The sequence below is a fragment of the Lagopus leucura genome, unplaced genomic scaffold, assembly GCF_019238085.1.
Source record: "Lagopus leucura isolate 7727_CA_CO unplaced genomic scaffold, USGS_WTPT01 Super-Scaffold_739, whole genome shotgun sequence".
In the NCBI taxonomy this organism is placed as follows: Eukaryota; Metazoa; Chordata; class Aves; order Galliformes; family Phasianidae; genus Lagopus; species Lagopus leucura.
Window position 1 is genome coordinate 4431800 of NW_024962255.1, and position 17269 is coordinate 4449068.

General features: G+C 38.0%; 1 protein-coding gene across 1 annotated transcript in view; it reads left to right on the forward strand.

Moving 5' to 3' along the window:
• The window catches only part of NRG3 (neuregulin 3), a 424154-nt gene that overhangs the window by 358662 nt on the left and 48223 nt on the right, over nt 1-17269 (forward strand). Inside the window, exon 4 of the mRNA XM_042863123.1 lies at nt 3071-3097. Coding sequence (XP_042719057.1) covers nt 3071-3097 — 27 coding nt within the window. The remainder of the gene's footprint in view (nt 1-3070; nt 3098-17269) is intronic.

Here is a 17269-nt window from a genome sequence, read left to right on the forward strand (position 1 = left end):
AATATCAGTCATACACGTTTTTGTTGTACTGAGGCCTTGAAGAAACTGCATCGCCTGATGGTGAATGGCTTGACACTCTCATTTCTGACTCTAAGGAAATGTTTGGATGCAGTTAATCACACGTATGTTGTGGCTGGATAGGAGTGCAGCAGTCTTCTACTCCATGGTGCACCGTTGGCGGAGTGGGATTCTGCATTTTGGTGCTCGGCTTTGCCTTAGGTCAACACTACAGCCTGCTTTCTTCGCCCAGTGCCTGGCTGTGTGGGCCCTGCCCATCTCTTACACCTGTCTACTGAGAGGGTCTTACCCCCAACAGCAGGGGAGAAGTCTGTTTCCAAAAATGGCCCTTGAATTATAGCATAATAACAACAGACTGTTAACAAAAAAAAAAAAAAGAAAGAGAAAAAGAAAACAACAAACAAGCCAAAACAAAAACTGTGTAAGTATACAGATGCATTTGGGTACTGCTTGTATTGTGTTGGAAATGTGGGGCACTACTGTTACCAGTGGTGCTTGAACACTTGCAGTCAGTGTGACATGCACCAGCCCCGAGTGCACACCATGGGTGACCTTCTCATCATGGATTTGGGTGCAGAGGCACCCTGCGTGTCAAGGCTCTCCCCAGAACTTGCAAGTGACCACGAGCACACAACAGCTCTGAGCACTGATTGTACAGGAATTAGTCATTTGTTTTCTGTTTCCAGGATTCTGCTTACAGGACTTGCAGAGCTGTGCTTATTAAGTGGACAGCTTAGATATTTTGCTGTTAGGACTTATCCTATTAGACATCCTTTCATCATCATCTCTGTATATCAACTTTATCTGCAATATATGTTACGTTGGTTGTTCAAGTTGCTTTCCAGGCAATGAGATAATTAAAATAAATAACCTGACAAATGTCCCCCTCTCTCCCGTTGCTTTAAAGAAGCCTATGGATTAGGCTTGTTTCTCCCTACACATAAACCACTCCAAAAGTAAAATCCTTCCTGTAATTTTTAAAAGGTAGGTGTATTTTATATACACTTTTTGAGATTACTTAGCTTCCTGAAGACTGGATTATGGTGTTTTGATCTCCATTATCCTTTTTTAAATGTAAGCTGTTATCTTACCAAAAGATGCAAGAATGTGAATTCTTGTAGGTAGATAATATTTGTGGATTTTATAGGTAGAGGAAATGAGAGGAAGAAAAACAAGGTACAGATCTCTGCAGCTATAGCACTTTGAATGCACTTGTCTTATTTCTGATGTTACGTTCTTCAAGAAGTTGCATTTCTGCATCAGTTGTAGTAGGGATATTAGTATGCGATGTTAGTATGTGAATGTAAGAATATGGATGAGAACACTGTAACGTGGAATGTATGTATGGTTTTAACTTTACTTACAAAGTTACACACAATGCATATATGTATGGCTTTAATTTTATGTTAATATTATTTTTACATAATACCTATTTGCATGTCTTCAATGCCAGTAAAAGATGACTCATTTGGGTGTTGCTAGACTTGGGAAAGGCATCTGTTCTGACTCCAAGCCGGCAAGATGTCGATACCTGGTAGCGTTACCTTACATTCTTTTCTTTTGAGATGCATTTTGGGTTTTTTTCCATGTAGGTACATGTATAGCTTAGGAATTGTGTTATAAATTTGTATGTCGAGTGAATCAGTCAAGCTAATGTCCAGTGCCTTTTCCTGGAAGGATTGTGAGGTTACAAAAGGCAAATGACTCCCAGTGCTTTCAGAAGAAACTGCAGTATCTGAGATTCTCATCTTAGGTGCCAAATCTGATAACTCAAATTGTAGTGTTTGGATTTACTGTTGTGTTTACATTGGAGAATCTTCTTGTGGCTTTACTGTATAGTTCTTAAGTGATTTTTTGAAAGTAACTGTTGGATGGGTTAAAGTGGAAGTGTTTTGTGCAGCTCTTTGCACTTCCTAAGAGATTATAGCCTGGCTCCACCTTGCCTAGGAAAAATAATATATTAACCTTCTCTGTCTTAAGAAAATGTGACTGTAAATTGAAAGGAAGACTAAAAATAATTAATAATTTTGCTTTTAATATATTATTAATGAAGACATCACATTTCCCTCAGGAAAAAGAAAGCCTTATTTGCTTTTTATAATCGAAATGATGACCTCCCCTGGGAAAGTAATATGTTTCAAGTTTAGCACAGAATAGAATTGTGTTCAGCACCCTTTCAGAGTGTCTGGTTTTCTGCAGTACCAGTTTGGACTGGGATCCACTGAAGAGCTGGTTTTAAGTTTTTCCCTGTCCCTGCAAAATGACTTGTGTTATTCTTTAACCAAATAGCAATTTAAACACACTCCCTACCACCTTAATAAATTTAAATCTACTTTGCCCTGTAATGTTTTTAGGCAACAGAATCATACTGTAATTAATCACTTGAAAAGAGGTCCTGAGGTGTTTTGAGCTCCATATGGTAAATTCAGTCCATGACCAAAATAAACTGAAGATTTGCTTGTTTTTAGTTTCTTGAAATTATTGCTGAGTACCAGTCATATGGCCAAATAAGTGACATATCTGCTACCTCCTAAAGTCAGATCTCTGTTATGCAACAGGTTGCAGCAGTGCTATCACATCGGATGAAAGTGTGGCCGCTGTGCTGTAATGAGAGCTGCAAAACTTAGTGAAAGCCTTTCATTTCTTTGTTTAGTTTTTGATCTTCTTATGAGAAACTGAAAGCAAGAACTTGACGCTACCATCTTTACTCAGATATTAAGAGAGAATTTTCAAGAGCAAGAGAGAATGCATTTCTGTAATTAGCTGATTTGAGACAGTTCAGTAAGTACAGTAAAAGTGAGAGTAAAAGTTTGCATCCTTCCCCAGACATATTTACCTTATGTAGCAGGTCCACACACTAGAGTTCTGTTTTAGGATTGCTCCTTTTTGACTAATACTCATAGACTGGGTCCCTGAACTGATACTGAGTTCTGCAACACTGCCAAAAAATATCAAATGGTACAAATGGTGACAGAGAGGGTATTTACTTTTCAGTCTAACATTTCCCTTTCTTCTCTTTTTTATTTTCTTTTACATGCTTTCTTGGGTACAGCAGACCATTTAGGAATTGAATTCATGGGTAAGTTTTGACTTCTCTTTCTTTCACTGTTTAACATTTATCTTGGTTAATCATCATCCCAAAACATATGGAATTTAGTGGAAAGTCTCCCATGAGCTCCATCAGTGGATCTTGGATTAGGCGTTAATAGCAGGTCCTTTTATATTTACTGATTACGTTGGAAATTATGTCAAGATTTTATTTTACTCTTACTGCTAGAGGACTGTAAGCTACATGATGATGTTTTTGTGTTTTACTGGTGTTTAATGAAACAGACTGTAAAAATGATATGGCTGTGTCATGACATTTTTCATGAGATTTTGGAAAAAATTTAATGCATGTGTTTGTGTAAAGGAGAGTAAATTTTTAAACAGAGATTTTTTTTTTTCAGATTAGTGTTGACAACAGTGTTCAAGCATAACTAGGTTCAATGTTAAACATTCCATTGGAATTTAGCAGAGGAGATGCACGGATATTTTTAAGAAAGACAGCAAATAATTTAATTTCAGTTTACTAGAAAGCTCAAACAGGCTTGATTTTGATTTTGAATAAATGCTTTCTGAAAAGAAAAGGTGGTTTTCTACTGACTCTGCAGTTGCAGTGTAGCACGTTCATAGCCTGAGGGACTGATAGGTTGAATAGGTCAGTGCTTCACCTTTCAATTGGTGATCTTTAGAGAGCATGAGTTATTTCCTCTAGGGAGCTGAGGTCTGTCCTTAGCAGGGCTAGTGATCTGGTTTATCAGCTGTGTAAAAAAACAGCTTGCATAAACAGTTGCATATGATTGAAAGCAAATAATAAGCTGGGAATTCATATGGAAGTCAAAAAAAAAAAAAAAAAAAAACCCCAACCTTTGTGTCTTTCGCCTGTTTTGAATATTATTCTTTTTTTATTTAAAAAATAAAAATATTATCACCTAATGATTTTAAGTGATGACACAGGAATTGTTTTGACAAGTGAGGTATCGCTCATCATTGTACCACTGCTGTGATGAGTATTAATGACATAGCAGGCTGCTTAGCAAGAGGACAGGTAGCAGGTGGAACATGTTTTCCTACTGCTTTTGGACTTGTGTGGCATATCTAGAGGCCTGCCTCCAAATCTGGGCTCCCTAGGTAAGGAGAGAGTTTTACAATCTGAACTCAGTGCAGTCAGTGAAGGCTCACCAAGATTGTTGGGGGCTGGAGCTCATGGCATGCAGGGAAGTGCTGAGTGCACTCAGTTTCTCAGAGGAAAGCAAGGGGAGATCTCCCTTCCACTTCAAACTCCATGATGGCTGCTTACAGAGAAAACAGGATTGGACTATGTGGAGGTGCAGAGAGAAAATGTAAGAGACAGTGGACACAAAATTCTCATTACTTATTGTAAGTACTTTTTGAAAACGAGAGTGGTCATCAGCCATTGGAACAGATTCACTATAGATACTAGGGAGCTTCCATTGCTGGGGATTTTTAATATTTAGCTGAAGGGGACCTTGAGCATCCTCATGCCACTGCATAGTGGGCTCTGCTGTGAGCACCCAGTTGGACAGGGTGACTCCAGTGCTCCCTTTCAGCCTGGGTCATTTTGTGTGTTCTACAAGTTTGGTGTTTCATTTGGGTTTATATGAAACTAAAAGTACTGGTGGAAATTAATGCAAGTGTTTTCATACACTTAGTTGACAAGAAAATGTTTTTCATTGAAGATTCTGCATATATTCCAATTTTGCTAAGTCTGCAAGCAGCAATTGTGAGGACTATGAATCAAACATACTTACCAAATCATATGTACATCAAACATACATATCAAATCATATAAGCATATGTATAAAGAGGTTAAGAGACATTTATAGGAGCTTCTTCGTAAGAAGGAAAGTGCTCTGCAGGAGGCAAAGCATTTTATCTTCATCTTTGAGCTTCTTTTTTTTTTTCCTTAAGACATCTTTTTTAAGACTTGAAATAGAGCCAACCCCTGAAGCCTTGGCTCTGAGTTGTCTTCTCATATGAGTAGCTTTTTGATTGTCTTATTTAATATTGGAACAGATCCTAATTGTATAGAATTAATTAATGAAGTTGTATGTCTCTAGAATGGAAATATTATGACAGAAATCTAAGATGTAACAGAAGTCTAAGGTGTTATTCTGTGGGCTAGGAAAAAGCAAGACCGAGATTCATACATGAAAGTGAAATGCTTGAGCTTCTTAAAGGCTTCGATTATTATTATTTTTTTTTTTTTAGGAACTACTTAGAAAGTGTAAACAAATATAAAATCATTATTCCACGTGTAGAAAATTACGTATTTCTGTATATGGAGACATCTGGTGACAATATACTGATCCTATTAGCGTCATTTGTGCTGAGCCTTTCCCATGAGTTTGCTTCTGTACTGTATAAAATAATCTCAGTAACAGGGATAAGTATTTTCCAGTTACGATAAATAAGATATGGGTGATGCAGAGGTTAGCATTGATTGTATGGGATCCCAGAGCATGCTTTCTAGTGTTCTGCTTGGATTTGTGAGTTCAGTTGCTTTAGGATTTGCATTTCCATCATCATCAACTGGAAATTTTGCCTTAGAAGTTGCTCTATTCTTTGAGGAAAATAGCATTATTCTTGAGTAGCGTAACATTTTCACTCTTGAAGCAGAGTTTCTGAGTTTCACCTTCTTCTTACAAGTTGGTAATGAAGTAAGGGAAGATACCACTGCACTTTGTTTTGAAATCATCATGTAATTAGGTGAAGTGAAGAGTATATGAAAAGTTAGTTTCAATCCCTGCCCTGGGTTGAGAATTGTTTTAGTTGCTTTTTCATAATCTGTTTTACAAGAGCGAAAGCTACATAGGCCTGGCTTCCCAGGGAAGGCTAGGCTCCTTCCCCAATCAAGTTAGAAGCTCCTGAAGATATGAACAACCATCTGTGGTGCTGCCCTGTTGTGTACAGATAAATGATCCATCTGGCTTAGCTGGCGTTCTCTAAGGAAAGTAGATGAGCAAAGCCATTTTTTATTTGCCATAAACAGAAGAACCCAGAGTTGCTGGAGGATACGTACCTGCCCAATCCTTTTATTGTCCTGTTAGACATCTGCTGACCATGAGCTTGTGTGTCCTTTTGTGCCTGCGGTATGCCTTCTCCCTCAAGCTCTGGTGGCAATCAGTTGCAGAGGTCAGCGTGCACTGTTTTAATATCTCCTGAAACCCACCTCTTGCCAGAGTCTTTGGTCATCCTTACAAGTTCTAACAGGCTGTGTGTGCAGGAGTTATGTGTTCAGTTTATTTGCCACACTGGCTGCTTTGTTATTCTCCATCACCTTCTCACCTTCCCATGACCTCTTTTGGATGTTATCTAGTTTATGTTCTGTATGCTCTGTGCATTCCCAGACATGAATGCCTAGTACTTTAGTATCCTTGCGGGTCTTGGTTTGCAGTGTCTGTTTCTTCATATGGATAGCAGAGATAGATGCAAACGTATTACCGTGGCATGTATGTTTTAAAACGTTGCAGGTATAACAACAAATATACACTTCTTACATATGCATGTGCAACTGCTGTTAAATTAAAAAGTTATGTGTTCAAGGGACATTATGTCCTAAAAAATGTAAATTTAAGAATTGTTGTCAGGATGGCCAAGCTTTTTGCAATTTCTAAGAATATGGAGACGATCTATATTGCTTAGTACCTCAAATGAGACCAGTCGTTTTTGCCAGCATTTCTGCATTTGCATTGCTCAGCTTTCTGGGGGATCTCTTTTGGTAGCGTGCAGCACAGAGACTGTTTTTTCCCTTGGAAAAGGCTACAAAGTTCCCTTCCTCCTGGCCTGTGCTCCTCAGCTGCATGGGTGCACATTTCCATAGGGCTCCCAGGGCATCTCACCAGTTGTGACGCAGGCAGTGTCACGTATATTTCCAACATGTGGGTAAGTAAACATTATCATGATATTCTTATAAATGAACTGAAAATCTATTTGTACTGTTTTGTCAATTGAAAGCAGCCTGGCTGTTGGTAGTGCAGCGAGTTTGCAACAAATGAGAAAGGCTGAAAGAAGCTTTTAATGAATGGTAAAACAGTCTGATTTGGTCTAGATAGTATGAGTGACTGCAGATTGGTATCTGTTTTCTTGATCTTCAGAGCTGAATGTTAGCATTGTTATTTTGTTGTCATTTTGTGTGATGGAAATATTGATGGTGAAGCCATGTGTCTGTGGGAGCTACTAAAGATGGTAGGGTTCCTTCGCTGTGAGGCTGGCTTGGGGAGACAGACCTTGTACGTGTGTGTTCCAACTGCAGAGTAAAATCACTGCTCTAACTCCCAGGTAAAAGAGATACAGAAGCCAGAGGGTGACCTTAAGAAATAAATATTGTGGGCTCAATCAGTCAGCACCCAAGATAAGAAGTCATCAGTTCGACTTGTTTCTTACAGCAGGAAAGAGTGTGGAGTAAGGATGTCATGTGCCAAGGGATGAAGTGCAAAAGTGAGTTTTAAAATAACCTGCTGTGACATGAACAAACATGACCACTGTAGCTGAAACAATATCTGTTGTATCTGAAACTACTGCAGCAGTTCATCTTATCTTCCAGAAGCTTTATCTTTTGTTTTGTAACAGTAACATGCAATAGATACAGATAAAAAAAAAATAATAAACACAGTCTGAGGCAAGTACAACAGGTAGGCTGCTACAGTATTGATGAAAATACAGTCACGACATTAAATTAAGCAGAGCAATAAAGTAACCCAGGAACTGGAACATCATTAGAATTATTCTTTATACATCTCCTTGCAACAACTACGGTGTGAAAGGTGTTTGGTTTTTTGTGTTCTTAATGTCAGAGAAGAAAGTGCCTGCTTTGTTTCCACTCTGCTGGTTCTTACCCTGTCCTCTTTGCGTTAAGATGCTTGTATGCCTCAAACTGTGGGAACACATGATAAACAGACTCTGGGAGCTTTGGTCATGCGTTTTGATTTTTGCTAACCACAAAAGATGCTCTGCTGATTGTTGGCAATATGAGCAAGACTGAAAAATAGGAACAAAAGTATTTTTTACTGTTCAAGAAAAAATAAAAAGGTAAAGTTCATTAGTTTATGCACAGCTCACAAATGTGTAGTGGGTGAGACATCCTCTAAAACACAACGTCTTGTAGCAGCAAGCACACAGAAAATAAATACCAGTGGATGGCTTTAGCTTTGCTTCTTATTTTGTGAACTCTCATCTGTTATAAAACCTTGTAACACGCTGTTCTCACTGGAAGAGAAAACGAACATTCACTTAAGTGAGCAAAGAGTATATGTATTTTAAAGAACATGGTTAAAAACCAGAATTCAGCTTTCCCTGTATTCCTTTTCTATTGTATTTGTTTTTTAATACAAAGCAGGTCAATCCTTTCATGTTAATGTGGGGCACTGTCTGTTTTATGCTTCTGGTTACACATATTGTATTATTATATGTTCTGATTACCATCATCTCCTGGTAATCTTAAAGTGAATTTGTCTGCTGATTATATCATTCTTTAAGCATTTAATATATTTCATCATATCCCTGTACTCATTTAATAAATTCCTGAAGCTCTTAGAGACTGTATTATTTGTTGTCGTAGTCCCTTTATTACTAATCAAGCCCAAACTTTTCTTTATTTTTTTTACTGAATTTTGCTTCAGCTTTTGGGCCCTTGTATTTCTGTTTAGTTTGTGAAATACTTGTCTCTTCTAAGCACGCTGCAAAATAACAGCAGTATTCTGTGGATCTTCACAGAATTATTTTAGCTGGGAGGAGCAGTCATCAACTCTAGAGAAAAGACCACCGGAAGACTGAATTGAATAGAAGCAACTGATTTGTATATGCTATGAGATTAATGGAGAAAGCAGAAGTTCCTCAGGTTGGGGGGAAGTGCTGCCACTGGCTGCACCTTCTTAGGAAAGCATGAATTTGAAATGAAACCTAAATGTATCTGGTGAACATGCTGAAGGATCTCTTTCAACACTTAGACTCACATCTGCAGATCTGGTTGGTTTTGTGTAAACCAGAGGAAGAGGCTTATCCCTGAGTGATTGTGACCTAGGTACCATCTGCATTTACCACACCAGTAGCTGTACTGCTCTCTTTCTGTGCCATTTTGTCAGTTTACCTACATTTGCTATGTCAGAAATGGATTGGGTTGGATTAATATGCATTAGAAGGCAAGACTAAGATTTACCAAAGGATTAGTTTATGTTTACTGCATTGACTTATAACACTTTCTGAGCACTTCCCCTATGAAAATACCACATTTTATCAACTATGTGGGTAAAATAATGACGATTTATATTACTTACTAACCAACCTCTTTGATTGGAATTTTCTTCTAACTAGCTAACTAACCACTTGTGATGGAACTTATCTCTGTCAGTCAATCCGTCCATATATTGATAATATAGTAAGCTCACAGTTGTGGAAAGCCGGAATTGGCCATGGTTTCTCTGTTGATCTGGTGCTGGGCTGGGAGGAGGTGGTGGTTGTATTAAGCGCAGTATAAGTCTCTGTAAATTGGTTGTATGGCATCAGTAATGCAACATATATTTTTTAGCCTGTTACTTCCCATGCAAGCGTGTATGGTCTATAACTAGAGTGTCAAAATGTCATGTGAGGACTAAAAAAGAGAAATAGTGAAACCTTAAGAGATATTTTGTATCAGCTTCCAGGTAAGTGGCTGCATAACTCCTACTCCCAGTTGCAAACCACTTCTACATGAGGCTGTGATCTATTGTCACTTCGGAAAAAGGGAATCGTGCTGTAAGGCTGGATTTCAAACAAGAACACAGCGTCTCATCTGCATGTAGAGGTTTTTTTGCATTATTATGTCAATAATGTATGCAAATCATGCATATATTCTGATTGGGGCTGGGTGTGTCCCCTGGGTTTCTGCGTGGGTGATGTCTCTCAAAGGTGAATGCTTTTTATCATGAAATACAGGTAATTGGATGGCCCTGGTTGAACGACAGCTGTGTATTTAAATGTGACCTTATAGCTAGTCAGTCTTGTAACCTGCGTTTTCAATGTGGTATTTAGGAGGTATTTGAGGAATTGTTAAAATGGGCACTACAGGAAGTTGACTTGTAATGATGAGATTTTACTCTTGGCCTTGCTTGGTCTGTGGTGATTTAACCGGCTGTAACCATGTGTAGACAGTGACATGTGTGTATTGTGTACTGCTTTGTGTTTCTTGCTGAGCGAGGACCTGGGAAGAGACTTCAAATTAGTAAGTACGCCATGTACGTGCCTGGGAGAGCTTGGAGTCTGTTGTTTAACTACTAGGATGAGGCTTTTATTAGTTGTTTACTGGGTATAGTGATATTTTTCTACAGGAGAAGAGGCTCCAAATGCCAGAGCTGTGCCATGTTTATGCAGCCACAGTGAATCACTGTTACTTTAGCCTTTGCTGCTTTGAGGTGTCACATAGGTGTCAAGTCTCATCCAGAAGAAGATGCAAGGATTTGGAAAGCATAAGGTGAATATCGCAATAAATGTTCTATGACAGTGGTGCACTTGTAATATATATTGCAGATGCATGGAAAAATCGATGTTTCTGATGGTGAACTAAATCTTTGTGTCCTCTGTGCCTAGAATGAGCAGAGACAGCATCCTGCCAGTAGTTGCTGGAAGAAGAGAAAGGTAAGCAGCGTGGAAAAAATGATAATGCACTATGCTGAGCACTAAATTATTTTTTCATATATTCCCTTTTCTTTTCTTTTGCAGAAGCTGTATGATATTGACATGTGAAGATATGCAAAGCCATTATTCCAGCTCTGGCCGATTATTTTAATAAAGTTACTTCCATAATAACTGAAAATTGTCTCACAATCCCATTTTTCATCCTAATTAACATCAGTTTACCTTCGTTTTGAAACCAGCCCATATCAGTATTTACTTCTGACTCTTTAGTTTCTCTTACTTTACTAAGTTTACTCTTACTTACTAGTGACTCTTACTTTCACATAGCTCTGCGGTTATATTGGGAACGAGCCTGGGCAGCAGAAGAAGAGGGGAAAAAATAGTGTGCACGTGTTGTTCTTGTGTGCTTGATACTCAGCAGAAGTTTTATTAATTGCAAACTGTTGCTTGCAGGGGACAGACAAGGGTTTGTGTTTACCCGTGCAAATTTTTCATCTTTGGATGGTAAAATCGATCACGATAAAGTATTATGATTTAGTATGGATTCAGAATTTTCAAGTATTTAGATCATGTCCTTTTAGTTACTCACTGTGGCTACAGTTACCATATCCCTTACTGAACAATTCTCACATATATTAATATGATCCTTTCTCTTTTAAGTGAATTACGTTCTACTCCATGTGTGGTATTAGTGAGTAAACTATTGTGTTAAGTAATACCATGTTTCTTTTTGGTTATTCTTGCAGGTCCTTTGGTAATTTAGTTTTTCACATTCAAGTACAAAGGGAGAATAATTGTCTGGTAAAGGAGGGGCATGACAGATGTATGTATGCATTACTGAAGTTTTGAACAAGATTAACAAAAATTTTAGTCTTCTCTATCTGACAGTGAAACAAAAAACTAAAAATCCACTCAAAATAACAGAAGAGGTAGGCAGAATTAATAGTCTAATAAGTTTGTAGAGGAGAAGGGACAGAAGTTGCTTTGCAATTAAGAGCATGAATACTTCTATTAGTAATTTTCCATTCATTGCTGTTAATGACTAGCAGCATTCGTTTCCTTCTGTCATTCAAATGATGGCGTTGTCTCCAAAAATACAAGTCACTAAAGGAACACGGAGTGAAGCTCACTGCAGACTTGGGAGGCTGCCTGCCTAAGCCTGACCTCTTCTGCACAATGCCTGGTGAGGTGTGCTCACAGCCCCTGTACATTCGGCTCTGTTGGTTGTGGCACAGGAACAAACTTGAGTGCTATAAAGATGTAAGTATCTCTGTGTGATCCTGTAGTTTGCAAAATGGATGCTTACAAGGACTTCAGGTGTTGTTGTTCGAGTTGGAGCTGGCTGGGAATTCTGAGAATGGCAGTGTTGAACTCAGAGTTACTTTTGTCTTGTGATTTCCAGTCAAAACCACATGGAAGCCAGTGGATACTTCAATATAATTTCTAAGGCACTTGAAAGCAAAAGTCAGGTGTGTGACTACATTCACACAGAAGTCAGGTGCTTCTTTTCATGACTGCCTACAACTGGAAAACATCTCTCAACAGTGTTGACAAAACTTATCTGCAGGTAACTCTGTGTCCATGTGCAAAGCTGGGAGCACCCATACCTTTTCTCTTTTGTACCTGCCTAATTTTTCTTTTTCATTTCTGTACTTCACTAGACTTTCCTTTTCCATTAGTTCCAACTTCTGTGTGCACTATGTTGCTATTGCAGGAATAACAGAATCAGTTCTAAGTATCACAACTTCTCTTTGTTTTAATGGAGAGCGTGATCTTTACTGAAGTTTTACTCATGGTTAGTTGTAATGTAAGTGATAGAGCATTTGAAAAATAAGAGTTGCAAAGTGCACTAACTTGCCTAGCTCATAAAATGGGAATGTTAAGAAAATCGATACAGCAGTGTTACTTAAGCAGCTGTAGAAACACAAAAGAATGTATTTATAATACACACTAGTATGGGATACTAATGAAAATATACCAGCTATTTCTTTCTGTGTTCACTCAACCCTGCTCTCAATGCTGTTATTTAACCAGTTTAGATTTGCTTTCAGGGTAAGTAAGATTTTTTTTCTAATGAGTAAAGTTGAGATGTTATTCACGATGTGTTGTTCTGGATGTGGCTCTGGGCAGCGTGCTCTAGTGCTTAGTGACCCTGATCATGGCAGGGGGATTGAAACTACATCATCTTTGAGGTCCTTTTCAACCCAGGCCATTCTGTGATTCTTTCAGTTTGTAGTGTCAAGTCTATGTACTTCATATACAGCATTTGTACTTCATATAAAGCTCAACTGATAGGGAAGAACTTTTAAATTGTTCGACACTAAGTAGTTGGCTAAGCACGCTGCAGTGCTAGAATTTATTAAATCTCATTTAATAATTTGCCTCCATTGAGAACAGCACTGTGATTCCAGCTACCTTTCTTGTATGATTTTTTAATGCTCCTGTACTTTGGGCAGTGCAATCAGGAAATAAACAAGGAAGTGTCTGTGGTTTATTGCATTCATTTGATGAACGATGAGGATAAAAATCACCAAAATGAGTAGATTTGTTCTTGGGTCATTTTTTCTTGTAAATCTTTGTGGTGTGCTTTTGAATTTTCTCACCTGATGAGAGAGTCTTTTCAAGGTAAGATAGTACCAGAACCTGCGATTCTTCCAGTTAGTAATGATTCTTGCTCTGTAATAAGATGCCTGACCAATAGCAGAGAAAGGATGAGTGTATGTATAAATCCTGTAGACACAGGTCAAACCATTTTAGATTAATTTATTCTGAGTGACTCACAGGGGATCTGGAGACAAGCAGTGGCAATAGTTGTCTGAATGGCAGTGCTGTTTCTTTGAAGCTAGAATAGCTATCTGGTGTTTTTCCTGGGATTAGATGTTTTAAGCTACATGATCTAAATGTCATACTCAATATTTTGCTGCCACAGAACAAAGTTATCTCATGAAAATATCAACAGGATGAGCAGATGCATATTTTATTACTTATTAGCAGATTGCTGAATATTGGTGATTTGCGAGAGCTGTGCTGGAAGGGCAGTGTCTTATTTCTCAGTGTTAGCTCAAAGTTGCTTAATTCACTGATAACTGGTGTAGCTAGAGGACATCTGAAAGACAATTGAAATGCAATCTGTGTTATTGATGCTGCTTTTCACAGCTTTTAGGACAGGTGTTCTTCTGCTAGAGGGGTGAATAATGTATGCTGTTGGCTTGCTGTTTCAAGTGACATTTTCCAATATCTTTTAGGACTTGGTAGCATCCCTGTATCAGCTATTTTCATTGTCTCATTGCCTGAATGCCTTTGTGGATTGAATTTAGCATCTGGAGGCCATGAATCAGCTCAGTAATCATCCACTTTAGTCTCCTCATTCATGTGCAGTGGGGTTCTAATAGTTCTCTTACAAAGAAAATTCAGAATCACCTTTAAGTTTGCAACTGTAATTCTTATTGTGACAAACTGCCTTGAGAGTTTAGGGTTGAAATTGGATCCAAATACTTAGCTGCATGTCTTGCCTCTGTCCCTGGATTCTGCTGAGGCTCATTTTTCATCACAAGCAAGCAGCATAAACAAGGGCATACTCTGCTCCTTTTTGGACACTGTGAAGAATGTTTTATGGAAGGAGTTCGCTTTTTAATAAGTCCCTTCCATGCCTCTCCAGTCCTCAAAATATACTCAATTTCATTGACGAATAGAGAGTTTCTCTTTAAATATGTAATTTCTTCTCTCAATAAACAGAAAGAATACATATGTACTTTATTCATTTCATGTGGAATTATTGCCTTATAAATGCATCCCATGATGTAACATTGTTTTCTCTCATTCTGCTATCCTTATTCTTCTTACTATATCAAGGTGTGTACAGTCAGTCATTTCATTTATCCTTTTGTTACTTCTGTAGTTTGCTCGGTTTGTTTGATATTTTCATCTTACCCTTCGTTGTTTTGCTGTTGGTATTTTAAAAAATACTGGTGCATCTATTGATAGAACAGCTATGCTGACAGACATGCTTGCAAAGTCTTTTGCTGTTCTGTGAGGCTGTCCCTTGCTGTCTTTTACTGTTGTGTCACTTAAGGGAATTCCTTAATGACTGTTTAATCTTTGATGTGTTTTTCTTTTTTTTTTTATTATTTGGCACACCTCTGCTGCAGCAATCAATTATTCCCTGATTATTTTGATATTGCTATTACTTGTTCTGATGGTGCTATCCTTTTTTGTTTAATTGCCCTAGAGATAAAAAGAAATCTTCCTTAAATCTAAGTAAAATCTCGCATTTTGATCTGTTACCTCTGTAGAAATTTTCTGAAATTATGTATTTGCTATATTTTAGACGTTAAGTAATTGCTTCCTGGTATTCAGTTCTTTGCTGCTTTATTCTCTTACAAGGTTAGAGGGCAGTGAGACACGAGCACAGACTGCCCAGGGAAGAAGTGGATGCCCCATCCCTGAAGGTGTTCAGGGCCAGATTGCATGGGGCCCTGGGCAGCCTGATCTATTGCTTGACCTTAGCAGCCCTGCCCATGGCAGGCAGGGAGTTAGAACTGGGTGATCTTTACTAAGACCTTTCAAGGTCTTAGTTTTGGTAATCCTTCTTTTCTTGCCCTTCCAATCATATTTATTTCTACTTACTATTCTACTTCTCTATTTACTACTAGAGAAATTAAATGATATAATAAAAATCTAAAATAAAGCTCTCTTTGCAGCTTGGTAATTATCCAGTGAGTAATTATATGAAAGCAAGTTCTGAAATTAATGAGCTGCAGTACATTGTTCTTAGGCTAGATCATCATAACTGAAAAGCTGGCAAGTTATTCTAGTTTCGGCATCTTTGCTCACGTAGTAGATTTGTTATCTTGAGAATCTCTCAACTATTACCCAATTTCTTATAAATGTGTGCATAGGCAAGAATTGAAAGAATGAAGTGGAAGTGGCAAGGCAGGCATAATAAAATAGTTTAATTGAGCTCTCTAGTGGACACAAAAATTAGTTAAAGCTGTTAAACCATCTTGACAACCTGTTTACAGAAATAATGTATGTAATCTGGTGTGTTTCCTGATGTAAGACATTTTATCATTTTTCAAGCACGAATTATCAGAAAGAGTAAGATGTTTTATCTGCACATTTTAAAGATGATTTGAGTCTGGCACAACAGGATTGGAAACTGTTCTTTTGAAAGGGTTTGAGCATTACAGGCTCATTTTCCACATCTTAGTAAAAGGTATATGAACTTTAGAGGATGCCACCAAAATAGGGTAGAAAAGGTGCTCAAAGCACAGGCCCACCTTTCAGTTAACACATACTATTCCTTAAGTGCTTTCATTGTTGGACATGTGCTTTTGCAGTAGCCTGAATCAGGAGCGTAGACATAAAAGATGGATTAATGTTCCTGATTGATTCCTGTCCTCAGTATTGAAAATTGACCATGTGTTTTTTTATTTCTCTAATACTGTTTCCTTTCCACTATTTTCTATATTTAAATTGCTTTAATTGTATTTTATATTCCAAATATGCAAACACTTGTGTATTTTAATAACCTTTAAAGAGATAATGAAGATATATTAAATAGTATGTCTACCTTTATCTCATCTTTTAGTTTTAATGAATATTTACAAAACCAGTATCTGCAGTATTTTTCAAATTTTTTGCCTAAGATATTTTATGACATCATTCTTTCAGACTAAGATGCATCTATTCCATTTTTATGGTGAATGGTGGCAGTGAACAAGCAACTCAATAAATCCAGGTGAAGTTAATAGAGTATTCTTTCTCTTCTGCTGTTTCTATGACAACACTATCAGCAAAAGAAGAAAAGACTAATGATCTCCCTTTAGGCACAACTTCTCTTCTCCTACATCATTTTATCTATTGGCCAAACTTCTGTTGAGAATGTTTTTAATAAATTAAGATGCTTAAAATGTGTATAAAAAGACAGTTTGATGGATTATTAATTAGGATTATCATTTCAGTATGTATTTTGACTACAGCCCACAAGAGCTAATCACTGTCCAAATGAAACAGTAGACATAGATGTGTGCTCTGCTGTAACCTAAGAAACAAACAAGAGGGAACGTAAAATGTGTCAAGATGGGTAAGAAAACAGGATATAACCTAGCTCATTTAGGCTGTTGGTCAGGCTCCCAGTGTGAGAATGTTGCAAGATTCTGGATTGTGTTGTACATAGGGCACCAAAGTTGGTGAAGGGTCTGGAGTGCAAGTTTTATGAGGAGTAGATGAGGGAACTGAGGTTGTTTAGTTGGGGAAGAGGATGTTCGGGGAGACTTCGTTGCACTCTACAACTTCCAGACAGGAGATTGCAGTGAGTTTGGGTTTGGTCTCTTTTCCCAGGTTACAGTACGAGAGGTAATGCCCTCAAATTGTGCCAGGGGAGGCTCAAGTGGAACATATGGAAAAGTCTCTTTTCAGAAAGGATGGTTATGCAATGGCACAGGCTGCCCAAGGAGGTGGTGGAGTCACCATCTGTGAAGCTGTTCAAGAAATGTGGAGGTGTGGCACTGAGGGCAGTGGGCATGGCAGGAATGGGCTGGGGATTAGACTAGATGATATTAGAAGTCTTTTCAAA